This window comes from Pecten maximus, chromosome 8, assembly GCF_902652985.1.
Source record: "Pecten maximus chromosome 8, xPecMax1.1, whole genome shotgun sequence".
Classification (NCBI taxonomy): domain Eukaryota; kingdom Metazoa; phylum Mollusca; class Bivalvia; order Pectinida; family Pectinidae; genus Pecten; species Pecten maximus.
In genome coordinates this window covers 34,095,797-34,116,128 of record NC_047022.1, presented here as the reverse complement: position 1 = coordinate 34,116,128, position 20,332 = coordinate 34,095,797, and the positions used below count along the sequence as shown (strand labels likewise).

At 35.5% G+C, this 20,332-nt stretch overlaps 1 protein-coding gene across 1 annotated transcript; it reads right to left on the bottom strand.

Annotated features, from left to right (window-relative positions):
- Window positions 1-117: 117 nt before the first annotated feature.
- Window positions 118-10,199, bottom strand: LOC117333511 (potassium voltage-gated channel subfamily C member 3-like). The gene is made up of 2 exons (XM_033892833.1): window positions 9,154-10,199; window positions 118-1,191 (listed from the first exon to the last, which is right to left on the bottom strand). Exons 1-2 carry the CDS (start codon window positions 9,646-9,648, stop codon window positions 334-336), a joined length of 1,353 nt encoding a protein of 450 aa, XP_033748724.1. The 5' UTR covers window positions 9,649-10,199; the 3' UTR covers window positions 118-333.
- Between the last annotated feature and the right edge of the window lie 10,133 nt (window positions 10,200-20,332).

Sequence of the window (20,332 nt, the reverse complement as noted above, 5' to 3'; positions counted from 1 at the left end):
TAGTTTATTCTATCACGACGAAAACAGAACCGAAGCGGACATTGGTTCTTATTCAGATAATAAAAAAATGATATTAGGACGTATTAAATTTCAAATATGATACCTCAAACACAGGTGCACAATCACGAGCCATTTATTTCACTCCAATATTGAAAATGTTGATAAAGCACAATGTAGCATAAGCACATCTAGGTGAACAGTGGAAGTTTCAATCAATATGAATAATGGCGGTCGACAAGCACCGGGTCATTTTACCCTGTACCACTTAGATGTCATTACGCGAGTAGACTATAGAACTGTACCGGAACTTGACTAACCAAGACCAGCACACATCTACACGGCGGTGGCGGGGACTACCTCCACTACCTTATTGTGGTCAGGTAGTTCTCGTCCTTCCCTTGTTAACGCCTCCTGGTATTTCGCTCTAAATTTATTAAAGTTGTAAAAGTCACTAAAGTTTGATGACGTCACCGCGACAGGAAGTGCAATTAGCAAAATACCGGTAATCGAGCACAGAGCACCAATAAAGTATCCTTGTGGTGTTGTAGGGTAGAAGTCACCATACCCTACTGTTGTCATGGTAACTATTGCCCACCACATTGCCGTTAGGGCATTAGGGAATTTAATATTTGAGGTGCTATTGAATTCTGACATATACAACAGAAATGCGAATATCACAGAAACGCATGCAAATGTTATAGCTAGTATGCATAACTCACGCGCACTCGATTTCAGAGAAAGTATTAGAATTTTCACACCGCAGTTATGCTGCATGAGTCTAAACACTCGGAAAATTCTAGTGGCATACAACGTACCTATCAGAAACAACACAAAAAACGCTCCTTTGAAATGGAAGATGTCTCTATAGAACTCAATCCACAATATATTCCAGATGGCAACCCATGCCACAAGGTCCAATATGTTGAGGAAACCCGTCATGAATTTCCCCTTATGCGGACAAGCGTACAGCCTAAGAAGCCAGTCAACCATAAAAATGAAGTTGAATATTCCGTCGCTGGTCATAAGTACTGGGTGTGGCATTGTGTACCAGTACATGAGGAGAGGTTTCGATGTAATATTGTACGGGAAAGGCAGAGTGTTCGGAGCGTCCACACGGAACATCGGGATAGATTGGACAATAAAAATGGCGGTCGATACAACCGTGGAGAAACATAACACAATATACCATACCTGTAACAGAAAATAAAAAACAAAGTTATGAAACGTATATAACTAATGGTATATTTTAATATATATATATACGTCAGCATAAAATATCTTCAAAACTGTAGGTCGTATACATACAACGGTATCAAACATTTACATAACACACACAACTGTAGGTGGTATACATACAAAGGTATCAAACATTTACATAACACACAACTGTAGGTCGTATACAAAGGTATCAAACATTTATATAACACACAACTGTAGGTCGTATACATACAAAGGTATCAAACATTTACATAACACACAACTGTAGGTCGTATACATACAAAGGTATCAAACATTTACATAACACACACAACTGTAGGTCGTATACACACAAAGGTATCAAACATTTATATAACACACAACCGTAGGTCGTATACATACAAAGGTATCAAACATTTACATAACACACAACTGTAGGTGGTATACACACAAAGGTATCAAACATTTACATAACACACACAACTGTAGGTCGTATACATACAAAGGTATCAAACATTTATATAACACACAACTGTAGGTCGTATACATACAAAGGTATCAAACATTTATATAACACACAACTGTAGGTCGTATACATTATATAAATAGTGCCCTTGTCTGAGGGGAATATGGAGGATTGTTTCCCCGAGGGAACATTATCTTCCCGAGCCGATAGGCGAGGGAAGATAATGTTCTCGAGGGGAAACAATCCTCCATATTCCCCTCAGACAAGGGCACTATTTATTTTATTATACCGAATAGATATCAATTTATCGATATCCTCCTCAAATATTGAGGCAAACCTCTTGGACGTCTGCTCCATGTTTACAAGTTGTCTGTGTCACTGTTGCGTTTGTAAGAATTGTTTCCCTTCTCAATGTTCGGGATTTTCCGTAAGAAACAATCGTGCGTTTTCGGGCGGAGCGGGGAACATTGCAATATCCCACGGCAATGTTGACCGCTGTTTCTGACACTGCATATTGTTTCAGGTCATGTGATTAGGAATTGACCAATAATAAGGCGAGAATCTTACATAAGGTATAATAAACAAAGGTATCAAACATTTACATAACACACAACTGTATGTCGTATACATACAAAGGTATCAAACATTTATATAACACACAACTGTAGGTCGTATACATACAAAGGTATCAAACATTTACATAACACACAACTGTAGGTCGTATACACACAAAGGTATCAAACATTTACATAACACACACAACTGTAGGTCGTATACATACAAAGGTATCAAACATTTACAAAACACACACAACTGTAGGTCGTATACATACAAAAGTATCAAACATTTACATAACACACAACTGTAGGTCGTACACATACAAAGGTATCAAACATTTACATAACACACAACTGTAGGTCGTACACATACAAAGGTATCAAACATTTACATAACACACAACTGTAGGTCGTATACATACAAAGGTATCAAACATTTACATAACACACAACAGTAGGTCGTACACATACAAAGGTATCAAACATTTACATAACACAAAACTGTAGGTCGTATACATACAAAGATATCAAACATTTACATAACACACGACTGTAGGTCGTATACATACAAAGGTATCAAGCATTTACATAACACACAACTGTAGGTAGTACATATACAAAGGTATCAAACATTTATATAACACACAGCTGTAGGTCGTACACATACAAAGGTATCAAACATTTACATAACACACAACTGTAGGTCGTACACATACAAAGGTATCAAACATTTATATAACACACAACTGTAGGTCGTACACATACAAAGGTATCAAACATTTATATAACACACAACTGTAGGTCGTATACACAAAGGTATCAAACATTTGCATAACACAACAACTGTAGGTAGTACATATACAAAGGTATCAAACATTTATATAACACACAACTGTAGGTCGTACACATACAAAGGTATCAAACATTTACATAACACACAACTGTAGGTAGTACATATACAAAGGTATCAAACATTGACATAACACACACACACACCTGTGAAGATATACTGTATTCAAACCGATTTATTGTGTCAAAATGGCTTTGTCTCTAATAATAGACGACTTTTAAAGCAATTTTCATAATTATTCATAATATTATTGTCCGGTGCACGCTACGTATACAAGTCGGGGAATAAAGACCTTGACCGTACGTATGTCAATGTTGATTCAGTACTCTGCAGTATATCGGAATGCAAATAGTAACTCTTAGAATACGGAAGCCCATTGGTGCCAAATGTTATATGTAAAAAAAATATTTTTTATTGCGTTTAAACGCAATACTTTTTGCGAAAAAAGTATTGCGTTTATTCGCAAACGTATTGCGTTTATTCGCAAACGTATTGCGTTTATTCGCACAAGTATTGCGTTTATTCGCAAAAGTATTGCGTTTATTCGCAAAAGTATTGCGTTTAAACGCAATAAATTTTTTTTTTTTACATATAACATTTGGCACCAATGGGCTTCCGTACTTAGACACAATTTTTATCGTCAAAATATAATGCATTGTAATTACATTAACAATCCACAAATAACACCGGGATAAGATAATACATTGCAATTATCTTAACAATAAAAAATAAAACCGTAAAGTGATAATACATGGTATTTAAATTAACAAACAGCATATCACACCGTAAACCAATAAAACATCGTAAGATACTAAGATGTTTCGAAATAAACTGAGAGTAAGCTTCAGTACGAGCATCCTGCATGCTTACATTCGTGTTATCTATACCGAGATAACAGTGGAAGTTAGTGCCAGTGTAACGAGTATATTATGTTTTGTTGTTCTGTCGCTTTGAAGTGACATTCCATATATAATTTATCTTATAATCTATGGATGCACAGTTTGTGTACTGAAAATTCACGTCTACCATGATAATGACAAACTGCTCTAGCACAGAAACATTAATAAGAACGGACAGCGATTTAATTAAGATTAAGCCAGGAAGGAACCATATTACACTGTAAGTTAATTACTATAGACAGCAGTATCAACCTCAGAAGTTCTGTCAAGGAAATTAACTATAGTGACTCTACCTAACGGAAACATGCAAACCTTGTAATCTTCTAATGGATGTAATGTTGGCCAACCTTCACGTTATTGTTGACGCATTATTCTTAGGTAAACAGCTATGACTGAGGATCTGTTAGATGTAGATATCATCACAAATAATAGGTCAATCTTGTCATGTTGTTTTACGGGTGTTGTTATATCCGCGTCCTCATGCTCATATAGCCACCGGAACTCGGGAGTCGTTTGGTGAACCCTTAAACACCGTACGGAGGGAGTATTACTAAATGATGTTAAGTTAATATCAAATAAAAATTAACAGATCTAGATATCTCCGTAATCTTGGTAGCTTCATGATTATGGATTTATATATAACTGCTATCTCAGCTTTATGATTTTGGATTCGATTATGCATACAAATTACAGACACAATGTTTTACTAAGCCCGTGAATTACAGACACATAACTATGTTTACTAATTCAAGCTGGAATTACAGACACATAACTATGTATTACTAATTCCAGTTGAAATACAGACACGTGTTTAACTAAGCCAGTAGAACTACGAACATATAACTATGTTCTATTGAGCCAATGGAATGCATAAACTTGTTACTTTTTACAATCGCATAAATGCACGTGCATTTTGTAGACCACCGTAAAGGATGCTAATATATCTTTCTTAACTCCAAAATGATATATCTACTATACCGCGAAAACATACAGACTTATAGTGTAGCCAAATAATAGTATATAGCACAGCATGCTGGCTGGCACGATATCTATCTGTATAACAATACGTCATTAGAGATGTGATTAGGTGTACAATCATACCGTATATCTGATACAGAGTAGATACCAGTAGAAATTATGTCTAAGTATATGTATACAGCTATAATTGAGACACTTGTACTCGTAATCTTAATTAAAAAGTGATCTCATTAGAAGTTGTTGTAATGATATTACTAGTACAGATAATGACTTACACATTGTGGAATTAATTGTATATCACTAACCAATCGATATGTGTTGTCTGATGGGGGTGTAAATGATAGACATCAATACTGTAATGTAAAGTCTGTTGTAATATTGACCAGAGAGGTTATGTCCATAAAGAGACGGTCAAATAGACACCATTACAAAACACACACCAACAATAGATTTCATAGTGTTGTTCTACGGAAATGACAATTAAATATTATTGTTTCTATTATAAAGACGAATTATACAAATATAATTGTACACAGTGAAATGACGGGGAGGTGACTTCTAGAGGATAGATAGGTTATATCGTGTAAGTAAGGTATAATGTAGAGATTACAGACTGAGAAACAAACTGGTAAGAATTACAGTTTTTCCAAAGTGTGTATTGGGATTAAGAAAACTGCAATTAATGCTAATATAGGATTGTACCAAAACTATCATGCGGAGAAAACTTTTAGATGCGGCATTAGTAAGTGATACAGTATATATATCATCGTACAGCTGTTACGACTTAGGTATTGCAATTGTTTTGTTTTTTTAACAGCTAACGTTCATTCTCAGTCCGAGTTTCTAATTTCAGTCAGCAGATATACAGTCTGTACATACATTTTCCAAATTACAAAATGCTACAGATCGGCATGCAGTAGGATTTCACGCATGTGTCTGTTTTAGATTTAGTATAATACATAAGGATTCTAACGTGAGGTTCTATGGTATTATAGAGTCGAGTTACTGAAGCAGCTCTGCAGTTTGGAGCTAAAAATCACAACTTTGATACCAGATATATTTCCAGACATCACAATACAATTTTAGAGCCACAAGTGATTTATAGAATTGGTTTTTAAATGAAGAGAATATGTTTTTTAGATATCCTGTATATTCAGTCCCCGCTTTTCGTAATCATATTCCTTATACACATGCACTAGTGCAGAACGTATAAGAGTTCCATTCGGGGTTCAGCTGATCGAGTTAGGTGAGGAAAATTGTAGATTAATGTTGAACTGACGTTTAAACATGAGAAGGTGAAACAAATCGACCATATAATCTACCACCCGCCTCTTCCACAAGGTCCTCCCACCAGGCCTATTACATACAATACTCTTGGTAAATTAATAGTTATTTGGCGTAATAGGTAACGTTTATAATGGATCGATTTAGTCAGATCGCTATACAAACAAATACAATAAGCCGTATTTATATACATGCGCCTTTACATGATACGTATATATACAATATAACCAGTTTAGATTGATTACCAAATATGTTATACATGTGTTTGCATTGTATATGTTAAACTGTTCCTGGTCTACGAAATCCGATTACAAACTAATTATACAAACTACATATGAAGACTATTGATTTTACTCCGTTCACAAAGCTGACAAATAACAAACATGAAACTAAATAAAATTATTATATTCACCCACGCAACTTTGTTTAGTAACCATTAAACATGCAAGTAAAACAACCAAGTTACTCTTCGGATTTATATGAGTATAGATTTCTCCATGTGGTATCAGGTTACTTTTTTCATTAACCCCCCCCCCCCCCCCCAAAAAAAAAAACAACAACAACAACCGAACAAGAAAAAGGTCATAAGTAGACTATCAATCACGTGATCACTGATCAATAATTAACAGTAAACAATATTACTGGTGGATGATACCTGAATAACTAATACATTATACTTAAAACTGTCCAGATTGTAGACTAGGTACTTTTCATAATTTATATACAGTAAGCGGCTAGTAACTCTGATGTATTCCTAAACTTGCTCTAATATCAGCATATTCATATTAAAATTCCGTGTATGAAAGGCACACAAAAAGTGTGTTTAATCATAGTATATTCGAGTTAAAGAGATTCGAGTTTAAATTACTAGTAAAATTCCTTATCTGACATTAAACAACACTTATTCTTCGTTAATCTAAAAGTCAGAAAATAAACGAATCCCTCTCTTTCAATTAACTGATAACCATAACGAGAAGTATGGTATTCCAGCGATGGTGTTAAATTACTATTCCTTTTTACATTAAGCTCTGAACAAACTTGCATAGTCAACAGAAACCGTATTTTAACATTCGGTAGCTTGTTACATTTTGTGTCATTAGATGTGTTGTCGTAGGAGTAACGCGCCTACGTGTACTAATCTGATCGTGTAGCAGATTGTCCCACAGATCGATAACACTGGGTGTTTATAAAAGTCCTGTCTGGAAATACTATACACACTCATAATAACGTAATATGAAAGCCAATAAATACCACACGAAAAAAAGGAGGAGTAAAAAATAACAGCTGTTTATTACGAGTTATCTCTTTATAACGACTTACACATGTATGCTATCTCGTTATAACGACCTGCGTGATGTCCTTATAACAACTTACAATGTACGCTATCTGAACGTTTAATTGTCAACAAGTTAGTAATTATCGACATCTTCTGTGACGAAGATACAGCTCATGCTGAACGAAAATATAACGCATGTCTACTGTAAATCTTAGAAGGCTTTCATTTAATAATGTACATTTAAAATGTGCACCGACTGGTTTTTTTTCTGAGTTGATGTGTCCACCCTTACTCGTCTTAATTGAACTACAAGTAAAATGTTGATTTATTTTGATAGAAGATACTTGTTCCAGAATGGGTTACCTCTTGAGAATTTTACGATGACACTCCCTGTCATAATACTAGTTTTCTGGTTGTTATAACGTATTTGTTTGAAGTGGAAAAAAAAGATATATGTCTTGTCTTAACGCTACAACCCTTAAATGTTCTCTTATTACAAGTAACGCCAAACGAGTATTGCTACATCAGAAGTATGGGGGGATTTGTACGTACATCACGCCTGACAACAATTCAGAGCGCCATTCCAGATGGGGTTCTTCAGGCATTTTAGTGTTACTGCTGTTAGCTGATAGTTTTGCGAATGCCATATAATGTATGTTGCAAGAGCCGAAGAAAGCAGCTACTTATTTCGCCGTGTCTTCATCTGAACAAAATCTCTGCAGAGAATAGATAGAACGTAATTTTTTGATTGAACAATACTAACAGTGTCACCCTGACTAGTGAATAAACCTGTATACAAATGTAATATTGAAACAACGGAAGTCGAAATAACAAGATAACATAACTCGTAATAACGAGATAGTTTAAGTCAAAAGAACGAGATATCGTAACTTGTATTAACGAGATAATTAGCTTAAACTTTTAATAACGAGATCGCGTAAGTCGTAATAACGAGATAAAGCAAATCGCAATAACAATATAACTTAACTCGTAATAACTAGTTTTTTTCTCGTGTGACACTAATCGGCTTTCGTTGGTTTCGTAACATGATACAAAAATGTCGTTATAAATGAAATACGGAACCAAAACAGTGCTATATTGTGTCACCTGCATCATATGATAAAGGGTAGTTGGTACAAGAGAACATCTGATGAGGGAGACAATAGCGTTACCAAATTGCTAGGTATACTATAACAGGTTATTCAAAGGCTGGTGTTTAAATGAAAAAAAGATTACTCGATATATTGAGACCAAAGTAATGCCATGTATCATGTGACATTCGAATGATATTCGACTATAAACAATATACGACCTATATCCGGCGTGACACACAGACAGACATGTTAAAGATTCACATTAGTATTACAGACTGTAGCACACAAACAGAAGGAATATTTAATGAGACGTCGAGTCTGCCTTATCTTGTCAATATCTTTAATGAAAAAAAAAAAAAAAAAAAAATAAGACAATAGTTTGTAAGAAGGAAAATACTAGCTACCGACCGATATTCGGTATGGTAAAAACAGTGCTTCAGACCAACACAAAAGAATAATAATATTCTGGTGAATATTCTGGTAAAACCCCATTATCACCAGGAAGTGACCCCATTATCGGAACACTTTATATCCACGGCTGTTAATGCTTACCTTAGCCAGCACGCCTTTCCTGTGGTTGTTGAGACAAGTCCAGGTTCGACTCCTAATATCCTGTCCGTTTTCCGGAGATTTTATAATGTTTGGGGAATCACAACAATCAGTGGCAAGTATGTCGGTCTTGTTCTCAACACAAGGTACGTTACTTAATAGTTTGTTGAGCACTTCCATATCCTCATCTTTCTGGTAATACGCCTTCCAACAACACATGGCGAGGTGGCTCTCAGGAATTTTCCAATAGGACAGCTCTTCTTTGACCCGCTCGGCACACACGGAGTTGGGTATGTGTAGCCTACCCGTACTGAAGTAATCCAGGATGGCGTCAAACACTTCTGCATTGCGGTCAAAGAAGAACTCTCCACTCTCAGAATCGAAGAACTCTGATGTCTTGTCAAGATTGGCCAGGGGGGAATCCGACGGAACCTTTTCAAGGGTTGTTGCCTTAGTTTTAAACACCGTTCCCCTTACGTTGATTACAAGTAGCTTCATGATGCTTGTTTTAGTCCTTTAATCAGAGCATTGCCAATCCATTAGTGCCAAATGAGTAAAATCCTGTATCAATAACATAATGTAAAGGGTGTGGATTTTCCGAGCACTAGTACTGGTGTTACAGGTAAATTCTCTTTTACAGAATACATAGCATACGATGCTTTTAATTTTTTTACACTAGCTAATATAATATTCTATCTGAACATAAATTAAGTCCTAAGGGATGACAACTGTCTTGGTCGACTTGATTCAGAGGCGGTATATTAAACATCACAACCACTACATCAGTCTTCACGGGAAGTTGACACTTTTCTGACTCCAGAACGTCATCGTCGAGGCCACTTAATCAATGTCCATAGTAGTGCAAAATATACGACATAGGTATACAGAGTTCAATAACTTTTTCGTTGATGTGGTAATAATTCCTGATGGCTTTTTATCACAGATAGAAAAACCCGCAGCCTCCGTAGCCATTACATCTGTAGTCAGTAGTGAGCCTGGTGTAGTGTATACATTAACAGGAGCTGCCAACAAAGCACCGCCCAAGGTACTCCCCATCTGTACCACACAGCACACTGCAATATAGCCCACTGTCTATCAGAGCTAATTCACTTTTCAGAAATGCACAGGGGCTTGTAATTGGACAAAAGACACAACCTCTTTACAGGCAAGCATTAAGAATTGATACATTAAACATTTTTCCTGCGGCTGACGTGAAGCTTTGTAAAGTACATGCATGTGTATGGCCCTCTGACTCATTTGTTTTATACTCAATATTTTGAATAATTGACGACTTTTTCTTATAAATAAGAGATGCCTTGCCCCCCGATTACAGTGTGACGTAACTCTGACAGTGTGTTGCTGAATTGTACTTGCAACATTTTTCAATATAAATGTGTTTGCCGGGAAAATATTCATCCGTGTCCTGTTTTATAATAGCAGTTTTAAGCTTCACTTTGAAAATGGAATATAGGTGTTATGATAATACTGTTGCGTTGTAAAAGATTCATCGTAATTAACATTAAACCATATTTAGTGTATCTACACATTATACTAGAGTCTAGCATTGATCACGCCATGGTAGGTATCTTCTTCGTTGACAAGACACGCCATGGAAAGTGTCTTCTTTTTCGTCAACGAGACACGCGATGGTAGATTGACTTTTATAACGTCGACAGGACACAAAATTTAAGGTGTCTTTTTGTCCTTCGTCGACAAGGCACGCCATTGAAGGTGTCTTCTACTCCGTCGACAACACACGCCATAGTAGGTGTCTTCGACTTTGTCGACAAGACACGCCATGGTAGGTGTCTTCGACTTCGTCGACAAGACAGGTCATGGAAGGTGTCTTTTGTTTCGCCGACATGACACGCCATGGTAGGTGTTTTCTACTTCGTACACGAGACACGTCATGGTAGGTATTCTGTTTCGCCCACAAGACACGTCATAGTAGGTGTCTTCTACTTCGTCGACAAGACACGTCATGGTTGGTGTCTTCTGCTTCATCAACAAGATACGGCATGGAAGGTGTCTTTTGCTTCACCGACATTACACGCCATGGTAGGTGTCTTCTACTTCGTCGACAAGACACGTAATGGTAGGTGTCTTTCTAGTTCGTGGACAAGACACGTCATGGTAGGTGTTTTCTACTTCGTCGACAAGATAAACCATCGTAGGTGTATTTTCTACTTCGTCCACAAGACACGCAATGGTAGGTGTCTTCTACCTCGTCGACAAGACATGTCATGGTAGGTGTTATCTTCCCAGTCGACAAGACACGTCATGGTAGATGTCTTCTTGTTCGTCGACAGGACACGCCATAGAAGGTGTCTTTTGCTTGATCGACATGACACGCCATTGAAGGTGTATTTTGCTTCATCGACATGACACGCCATAAAAATGTGTCTTTTGCTTCATCGACATAACACTCTATGCAAATCTAGTTCTATTCCAGGTCACATCCTCAAAATTGTTAGTTGAGTTGTGACGCCTGGGTTTGATGTAAATACATTATTTAAAAAAAGGTTGAGTTCATTAGTCAGACGTGATAAACAGACTAACATGTTTATACTTTAGGTAGGGGAAACTGCTACTATCTAGATATTGAAAATCAACAACAATAGACGTTGAAAACATCATGCCTATTATTAGTATAATAGTTTCGGGCTTTGGGACGTCTCCCTTAGCGCTGACCAACCATCTTCGGGGTGTTTGAGGTAGGTCATAGTCCTTTGTTTGAAGTAGGTTCTAGTCCTATGTTTGAGAGAGGCCATATTCCTATGTTTGAGGTAGGTCCTAGGTCCTATTTTTGAGGTAGGACCTAGTCCTATGTTTGAGGTAGGTTCTAGTCCTATGTTTGAGGTAGGTCCTAGTCCTATTTTTGAGGCAGGACGTAGTCCTATGTGTGAGGTAGGTTCTAGTCCTATGTTTGAGGTAGGTACTAGTCCTATGTTTGAGGTAGGTGCAAGTCCTGTGCTTGGAGTGAGTCGCCTTCGCCTTGTTAAGAGAAAGAAAGATCTTCTCAACGAAGGGGTTCCTTGAGGTTGGAATGAGGAATGGTAGAGTAAAGAGTATAGAGTATAGTTCGAGATTATTAAAAAGCTCTTCGGAGTTCTTCAAACTCCCCATTCCATTAGATTTTACTTCAGCGGTAGACAATATATCCCCTTACAACTGCAGTCATGAATGTACATTTACTACAAACGGTATAGTAAGAATGCTGGATAAAGGCGTAGTAAAACCGCGTAGATTTAGACCTAAATTCGGATATCTACTATCGCAGAGAGTCCATCATGTTATCGCCTTTCCCCTTCTCACATGTATGTCAACACTGTATACCTCATCCTGTTCATATTGTTATAGGTCAAATTTGACATTATTTGTTATCTTAATGTCATTAGGGAACTCCAGATTTGTTATAGGTTGAAATGATCCACAAACAGACTGGTGTATCATTATTACCTGTTTACTTAGCTTAAACAATCGCCAGTGTAAACATAATTTACTCCACAGATGTATTTACTCGTGAATATAACTAAACCCTAGCCTGTTTTTTTCTGACACAAAATCTATATTGTCCAAAATGTACTACAAGAAATGTACTGGAAAACTGACACAAACTTGTTTATAAATGTGAGGTTAAATTTATGGTCATGTGATATCTCAAGGAAGCTATTGCTCATAGACATTTAAGGGTCATCTGAATAGCAAATCTAGTGATATTTTGAAAGCAAGTAAATCATCACTGTGGTGCAATTTAATAGAAACAATTTGATAGATTATCAGTATGTACAATGTATAACGATTTTTACCATTGGCTTTAATGTTGACTTGTAATTTGTTCAGTTGTGTGTTATTTTCGACAAAACATGCAAGAGTACACAATAAGCTCATGTATGTCACATATAATGCACAAAGTACCTATGCGTATAATCGTTTATTCAATTTTGACCTTGAAATGCAATTAGCATTTGTCATTAATATCACACAAATATTACATACAGGAAGGCATTTCGAACATTTAAAATGCTTTATTAGGCACTATTAACAGCTTTAAACACTGCAAAAAATAAAAACGTTTCTAGGACAAATTGTTCAACCGCTGAGTTTGGGGTAAAATATGCAAAGGTCTGAAAAAAGCCACAAACTCCACAGCAGTTTAACAATTCGTTTTCACAAAGCAACCCTCTTATGATCAGATGTCTTGATAGTATCCAATCAGAATCAGTGTTTATGCGTATCTAAAGTCGAGTCCGGTAAAACACATGTTTCCATTGTGTGTTATAGACACATGTGAACATAACGGCACGGTTTTAAGGTTCGATAATTTGTGTGATAGTTCGCTGCTACACCGCACCGTAGTGGAATTCTACAAAGAAAAGCGTCAGCATCTGCAGCAAATGATTGGTAATGTTTCCAACAAAACAAACATTTTGGCATATTTCATCCCTGGGTAACACTACGATACAGTAACATGGTTCAAGGATGTGTTCGTGCTGTTACGTCGATGTCTGTTCAATGTCAAAGACTACGGAGATATATATGTTGTACTACAAACATTTACTGGGGTGATGTTTAGTGTGTCGCCGTATTGTTTTGGTTAAGATTTGTTGATTCCTCCTATAAGAGGTTTAACTTTGATAAGCGTTGATTTACTATCATTTATCACAAGCTGAACTGAAAAGTCGCTAGTGATGAAAACCGACACCGGTTCTGATGCTTATACGAGGACTGATTAGTAAGTTGTGAGCCTCGTATTGAAAGATTTGAAGTTTGCCGAACATATTGTATTACTTTTCAACATTATTCCCTTTCAGTATCTATACACTTTTGCCAGCGGTGTTTAAGGGCCTCAATACCACTTTTATAGAACTCCTTTTCTTGGCTGTTCAGAAAGTCATCCACTGTATGTTACGGTTAGGGGTAAGGTTAGGGTTAGGGTTAGGGTGCCTGAAATTGCTGTTTTCAGTTTTTGAAATAGATGAAAATCTGAGGGAGCGAGATCAGGTGAATAAGCCATGCTCAATCAATCTAAAGCCACAATCGTGATGGCAACCATGTTAATGACAGACTCTGTCATCCTAATCCTAACCCTAACCGATTTTGTCCATTTTACAAAAGCCGCTTGTCTTGTTTACTTTAGAGTGCTACCTCGTCGATACAAACTAGCCAAATGAGGACTTAAAAACATCATTGACTACCACCTTCAACACGAGGTTCACAACTTATCAACCAGCCCTCGTATAACAACCTTGTTTGTTTAAAGCCACCTATGTGAAATAATAATAAAATCTTCACGAGTATGGGAAATTGTGCATTGGGCATGTTTGGCATGTTAAAAAGTTTTTTTTTTTTAAGGTTTGAAATTTAATTTTATTATCCCAGCAAAAATGAGGGAGCTACATTGACACGCATTCATGCTTAAGAACTACATAGCTTTTGATTTATATATTATTTCACAATTCAACGATAAATATATAATTTCCAAAAATTCTCAAAAATAATATGTAACCATGTATGTGTGCAAATGCTCACCAAAAGGAAACCTTAATAAAAATAGACGGCACATTTCTTTACTTGAAAGAAAGAACGTAAAAAGAACAAACACTGAAAAGGGAAATTCGAGTATCTATAATTATATAATACACAAATATCACAATATATATACAATATCCGCCATATTTAGAACACAAACTGTGTCACAAAGCTCCAAATAATTATTTTTGTTCAGAATAAAGGTAAGGCGAATACAGCATATACACTGTCATACCTACATGTACATAAAAAACAACATTACACTAAACACACATCACAAAGAAAAAACGGAAAAGACAAAAAGAAAAAACAACATGAATATAAACAAACAGACATGTTGCATATGTGTAATTACAACAACGTAAATTAATGCATAAACTCTGTCTATACACCTATTCACAAATGCATTCAGTCAACACTACACATTCATTCACACGTGCACTCTGATCATACATACTTGCATGCGTTAATATTTGTAAATATTATATAAAATATACAGCACAGAAACAAACATGACCAAAGAAAGTCCACTGTGTTGCCACAAGGGTCAGTTTAGACTGTCATCATTATATATATATATATTTGACTTAATTTTGAATTGCACACTCTTACACTCAAACATACATCCACTCACTGATACATACAGATATATACATATACAAATGTACAATGATGTATCCACATAAACAAAACCTTAAATATATATTACCTTTTGATAGTTTAGATAATGTAAGGTGTTTATTAATCATTAAATTCCAAATCTCACCTATGCCACATGCACTGGGGTTACAAATATAACATTAAAACACCTGTTTGCAAAGAGGAAAAAGAACAATGGAATACTTCAATTGTATAGGGGGAACTATTTCTGGTTAAACATAAACTATCATCAATTGCATTTATTTGATATAGAAAAGTATTTGTAGTTAAAAGCCTATGAAGAATTTCAAAATGTAAATTTAGAAACTTTGTTTCCATAGTAACTGTAAAGTTTAAGGTATAAATTTTATTCCAATCAAATTCTTCATTTCGATTTATATTAAATTTTCTGGTCCATTTTTCTTGCTTTTTAATTGGGTTTTTTTCACAAGCGATTTATAGACAAATTTAATATCTTTCATTTCAATAACTTTTTTAAAATAAATATGTACTTCTTACCGTAATATTTTCTCTTCTCACACGATTTAATTTTTCTTTTTGTATCTTTTTAACTATTGAAAAATATTGGAAAAAATTGAGATTATCGCATTTTATTTTTACCATATTGAAATGCAGAAATTCAAAGTTATTATCTAAAAAATCCTTTACTGTTTTAATTCAATTTGATTCATACAAAAGGAACTGTCTGAAGAGAGGAAGTGGTACATAATTTAAAATATCCTCCTCGAGGACAGATGATAAGTCGTCGTCCTGATACTCTGCCCATGCTAAAATGATATCTTTCCAAACAGGATTAGTTAAGGTTTTTGCTATTTCTTCTAGTTTTAATATACCCAGATTCCACAGAAAGTAATTTATCGGTTTTGAATTTTCTCAAATTAAAAAAGTATAAAATATAGACTGTGATTGCAACTTTATTAGTTCAAGTTGACAAGATTGCGTACATGTATATTATACATTTTTTATGAAACTTCTGCATGTTATTCTAATTTAATGTATCACTACACTTACCTCATGTACACTGTAAACTGTTATAATTGATGTTCAAATTTACATCAGCCTGTGAAAATTATTCATCATTTTGTTAGGTTACCCCATTCACTCAACTTGGTATTATGCAAGGTTGTCCACTATACTATGGGTATCAGGAGTAATACTAACTAATCATTTAAGTGATTATGGTTCATTTTCATGCCTCTACAAATTATGGCAGCAATTAGAAAAGTTATTTGAAACAAAGGCGACTAGTCTAGGGAAGTTTGCTGTAATGCAAAGTTCTTGGCTCTGTCCTCTGGCCATGACTAACGTCAAAATGCTACACCAATGGCCATACCACATTACAGTTAAATAGCACGGCCAGGTAGCCCTGATTTCCCCCCATTCAAGCAGGCACTGTCCATAAATGATTCGTTGGTAGAATATTAGACAGTCTAAATAAACATCTACTCTATAACACAGTGACTCGTTCTACTTTGGAAATGACCAACAGTCTTTCACATTTATAACAAAATGTTACGATAAACTATAACTTAACCTTTAACCTCAATTTCACTCCTGCTCACGTTACCTCGGTCGAATTTCCGATCTATCCGATGAAGAGCCAATTATGTATGACTTGTTAAGAACGTTTATAATCTGAAACGATTGGTACATTATAAAAAGAACATTAAACAGGTATGACAAGTATTCCATTCAGGCAAAACATTGCTTTGCAGCTCTGAACTTTGACGCACTTTAGTAAAGCTAGTTGAAATGTTTCTTGTTGGACTTAAGATCTTCTCCGTTTGTTGCTGTTTGCGACTGAATTAGAAGGCCATGATAAACACGGACGCCGTGAATATCTACTAACAAATACAGGCAGATGGAAACTATTAAAACCACTCTAACTTCAGCATGAATTCGTTTTTCAACTAGGATCATCAGGTGAGGTTAGTGTCGATGTCAATAACGCCTTTTTATTTGTGTATAATAACTGACTAGCAAGTTAGCATTTTATATTGGGTTTGCTTATTTGGAAACCTTTCTAAATGAAACTATTTCCACTACTGGATATTCTATATATCCCTAACATCACACAAGGGGAAAACAAAAACAAAAATCCCACACGCTCTGACAGGCTGGAAATTGACTGGCCGAGGAAAAAGTAGACGTTTTATATCCTTACCATTTTGTGTGTGGTGTTTTGGAGCATATCTTATAGTCAAATGCAAACGTTGCCATTTAGATATGTGCTTTTAGGCAAAAAGCGCTGTCACATAACAGTATTGTCAGCATCAACTTACAGCGAAAGCCATTTTGCCGACTGACTTTCTCTCATAAATATTCATATTGATTCTCTACTAGAATCCTCCTATCTATCTTTATGTCACATACGAAGTTAATAGAAAACAGACATTAGTTTTAGTGGTGCTGTGCTAGCGTTTTAGAATCTGAATAATTCACACATGTGTGCAACAATCCTGTTTGCATTGTCCCAGTAGATATCATGGATTTGTACAGCTGTTAAACAATATCTCACGGGAATAAGTAAAGTCCTCGAAACTATGACGATAAAACATGTCTTCTCAGAATTATTATACCTTCTAATGCCATGCTCCTGGAGTAGAAATGCAGACTAAAAGTGTTTGTCCTTCCTCCAGGGATACAGGCAACAAAGTGCCATAGTTTGCTACTTTTAGGGATGTATACTATACTACATCGGGATATAAAAACTGGCAATATTTCATCCGGGGCGAAATAGGTACATTTACAATGCTGAATACATAATGTTATAGATCGGAGAATAGTTCATCTGTTTCAGTCTACAAATACAGTCGGTGTAGTTTACATCCGGGGTACGTGGTATAAAAAAGGAAATCGTAGTTCCACCTGAATTACAGGTATACAAAGTATGATACAAAAAGTACAAAAATACATAACCCATCCTTTGAGTTTGGTTATAGATGTGCATTATAGCGAGAGCCAAATGAATGATGAATATAGATGAATATAGGACGACGTCATAGACCTGTTTCGTCCTTGAACGACAGTATTGCCATTGGCCAAAATTGTGAAAAAAACGGGAGAGAATTTCAGCAAACGAAAAAATGACTTCAATTAAGCATTGATGTCATTTTTTTTTAGTTTCATCGGGGATATGAAACAAATTTTATTTGCAAACTGTATGAATCCGCGTAGCAGAGTCTTACAGAAGTTTGCAAACAAAATTTGTTTCATACCCCGATGAAACTAAAAAATAATTGACATCAACGCTTATAATTAATTTTTGAAAATGATTTTCTAATTTAAAACATGTTTTATGTACAATTTTACTGGCTTTAAATAGGATTCTTTTTCTCAAATCAATACGCAACGTCAATTGTCGTATTGTGACGTCACATTTTTCGCGCCATTCTCGGAATTTCTTTCATAGAAGAATGAAAAGAATTTTTCGACAAATCACATTTGAGTATTTACCATGAAAACAAAGAAAAATTAATTATATGATGTTAAGATATGAAAGATATGCATTTACATTGAATACAACGTAAGTTTATATTTTGAACTATTGCCATTACCAACATAACAGTGGGTAACTGCCAACCTCAGAGACAATAAAAGTCCACATCACAGCTTACCATCAAGCAATGTCTTTATTCTTTCGCTATATAGTTTACTTCTGTGGTAGATCATTTATACATAAATTCTATTCTGACAAAAGTAGGAAATTGTATTCCTTTGACAATCAGCTCTGAAACAAATAACATATTATAAATGGAGCATTCACAATTCGATTCACTCTTTAAAACGCTATTTCTTTTATTCAAATGCCTTGACAGTGTTTGTATTTACTACATTCGACGGGAGAGTGTTCCAAACACCGACAGTTCTGAATATTTTCTAACATTTTATCTTGAAATTTTTGTTATAGATCTTGAGGTCATGCTGCCATGTTGATGAACCATTCCTGATTTAAAAAAAAATATCTGACACTTCACAATCATATTTTCCGGATAGTATTTTGTAGACCTCTATCATATCGCCATGTGATCTCCTATATGATAGTGTTGGAACATTTTGTTTTTGTAATCTTGTGGAATATGGTAGGTCCTTCAGCCCAAGTACTTTTTTGTTACTAGTGCTCCTTCATCTTTTCTGAGGTTGTAATCAATTTGATCTATATTTGAATTCCCCACACACATCTTTTTTTTTTTTTTTTTGAGTGAAAACGAAGTTGCCAGACTTTGGATTACTGGTAGATCAAAGATATCCTGCTGTACAATCTAACAGTCTGCCACTTCATTGATTGCCCTAAATGCCTTTGTATCGTCCGCGAAAAGGAATATATTCGTTCTGGGACTTGTGACTTTTGGCATTTTATCTATATTGATAACAAATAAAAGTGGTCCCAAAACCTATCCCTGTGGTACACCGCTTATCACATGGTTTGATTAAGACTTTGCTAAATATGCGACGACCCTCTGTTATCTTTCGAGCAAAAAGTTCGATATCCAAGAAGAAAACGTCATATATTCATCTGTTAATAGGCCTGTTATCCAGTGTAATCACTTGGGTAATACTTTGGCATACATGTATGTATTTCCGTAATATATCCTGGAGCGTTTGTCTGTGGCTGTGCCAGTCAGAAGTGACAACATGACAAAGACCATGAGGTGGTGTTAGGAATAAGTGGCACAACAAAACAGCTATTCCCGCTTGATTATGGCCTTCACATTTGGACTTGAAAACCTGTCAAAATGTACGTTTTCTGTGTAATGTGATAAACACACACACACACACATATATATACATCTATATATTCTGTCATACGAGTGAAACATATATCATATTCAACGGGAAACTATTCAATTTTCTTTCTATTTAATTTTCTAAAGGGCAAACAAATCTACGTAGTAAAAATAGAAGCACCGTTCCGATTCGTCAAAACAGTACAAATATTTTATCATCACCGTTATTTTTCATATCATCACCACAGTTATTACTGTCTTTT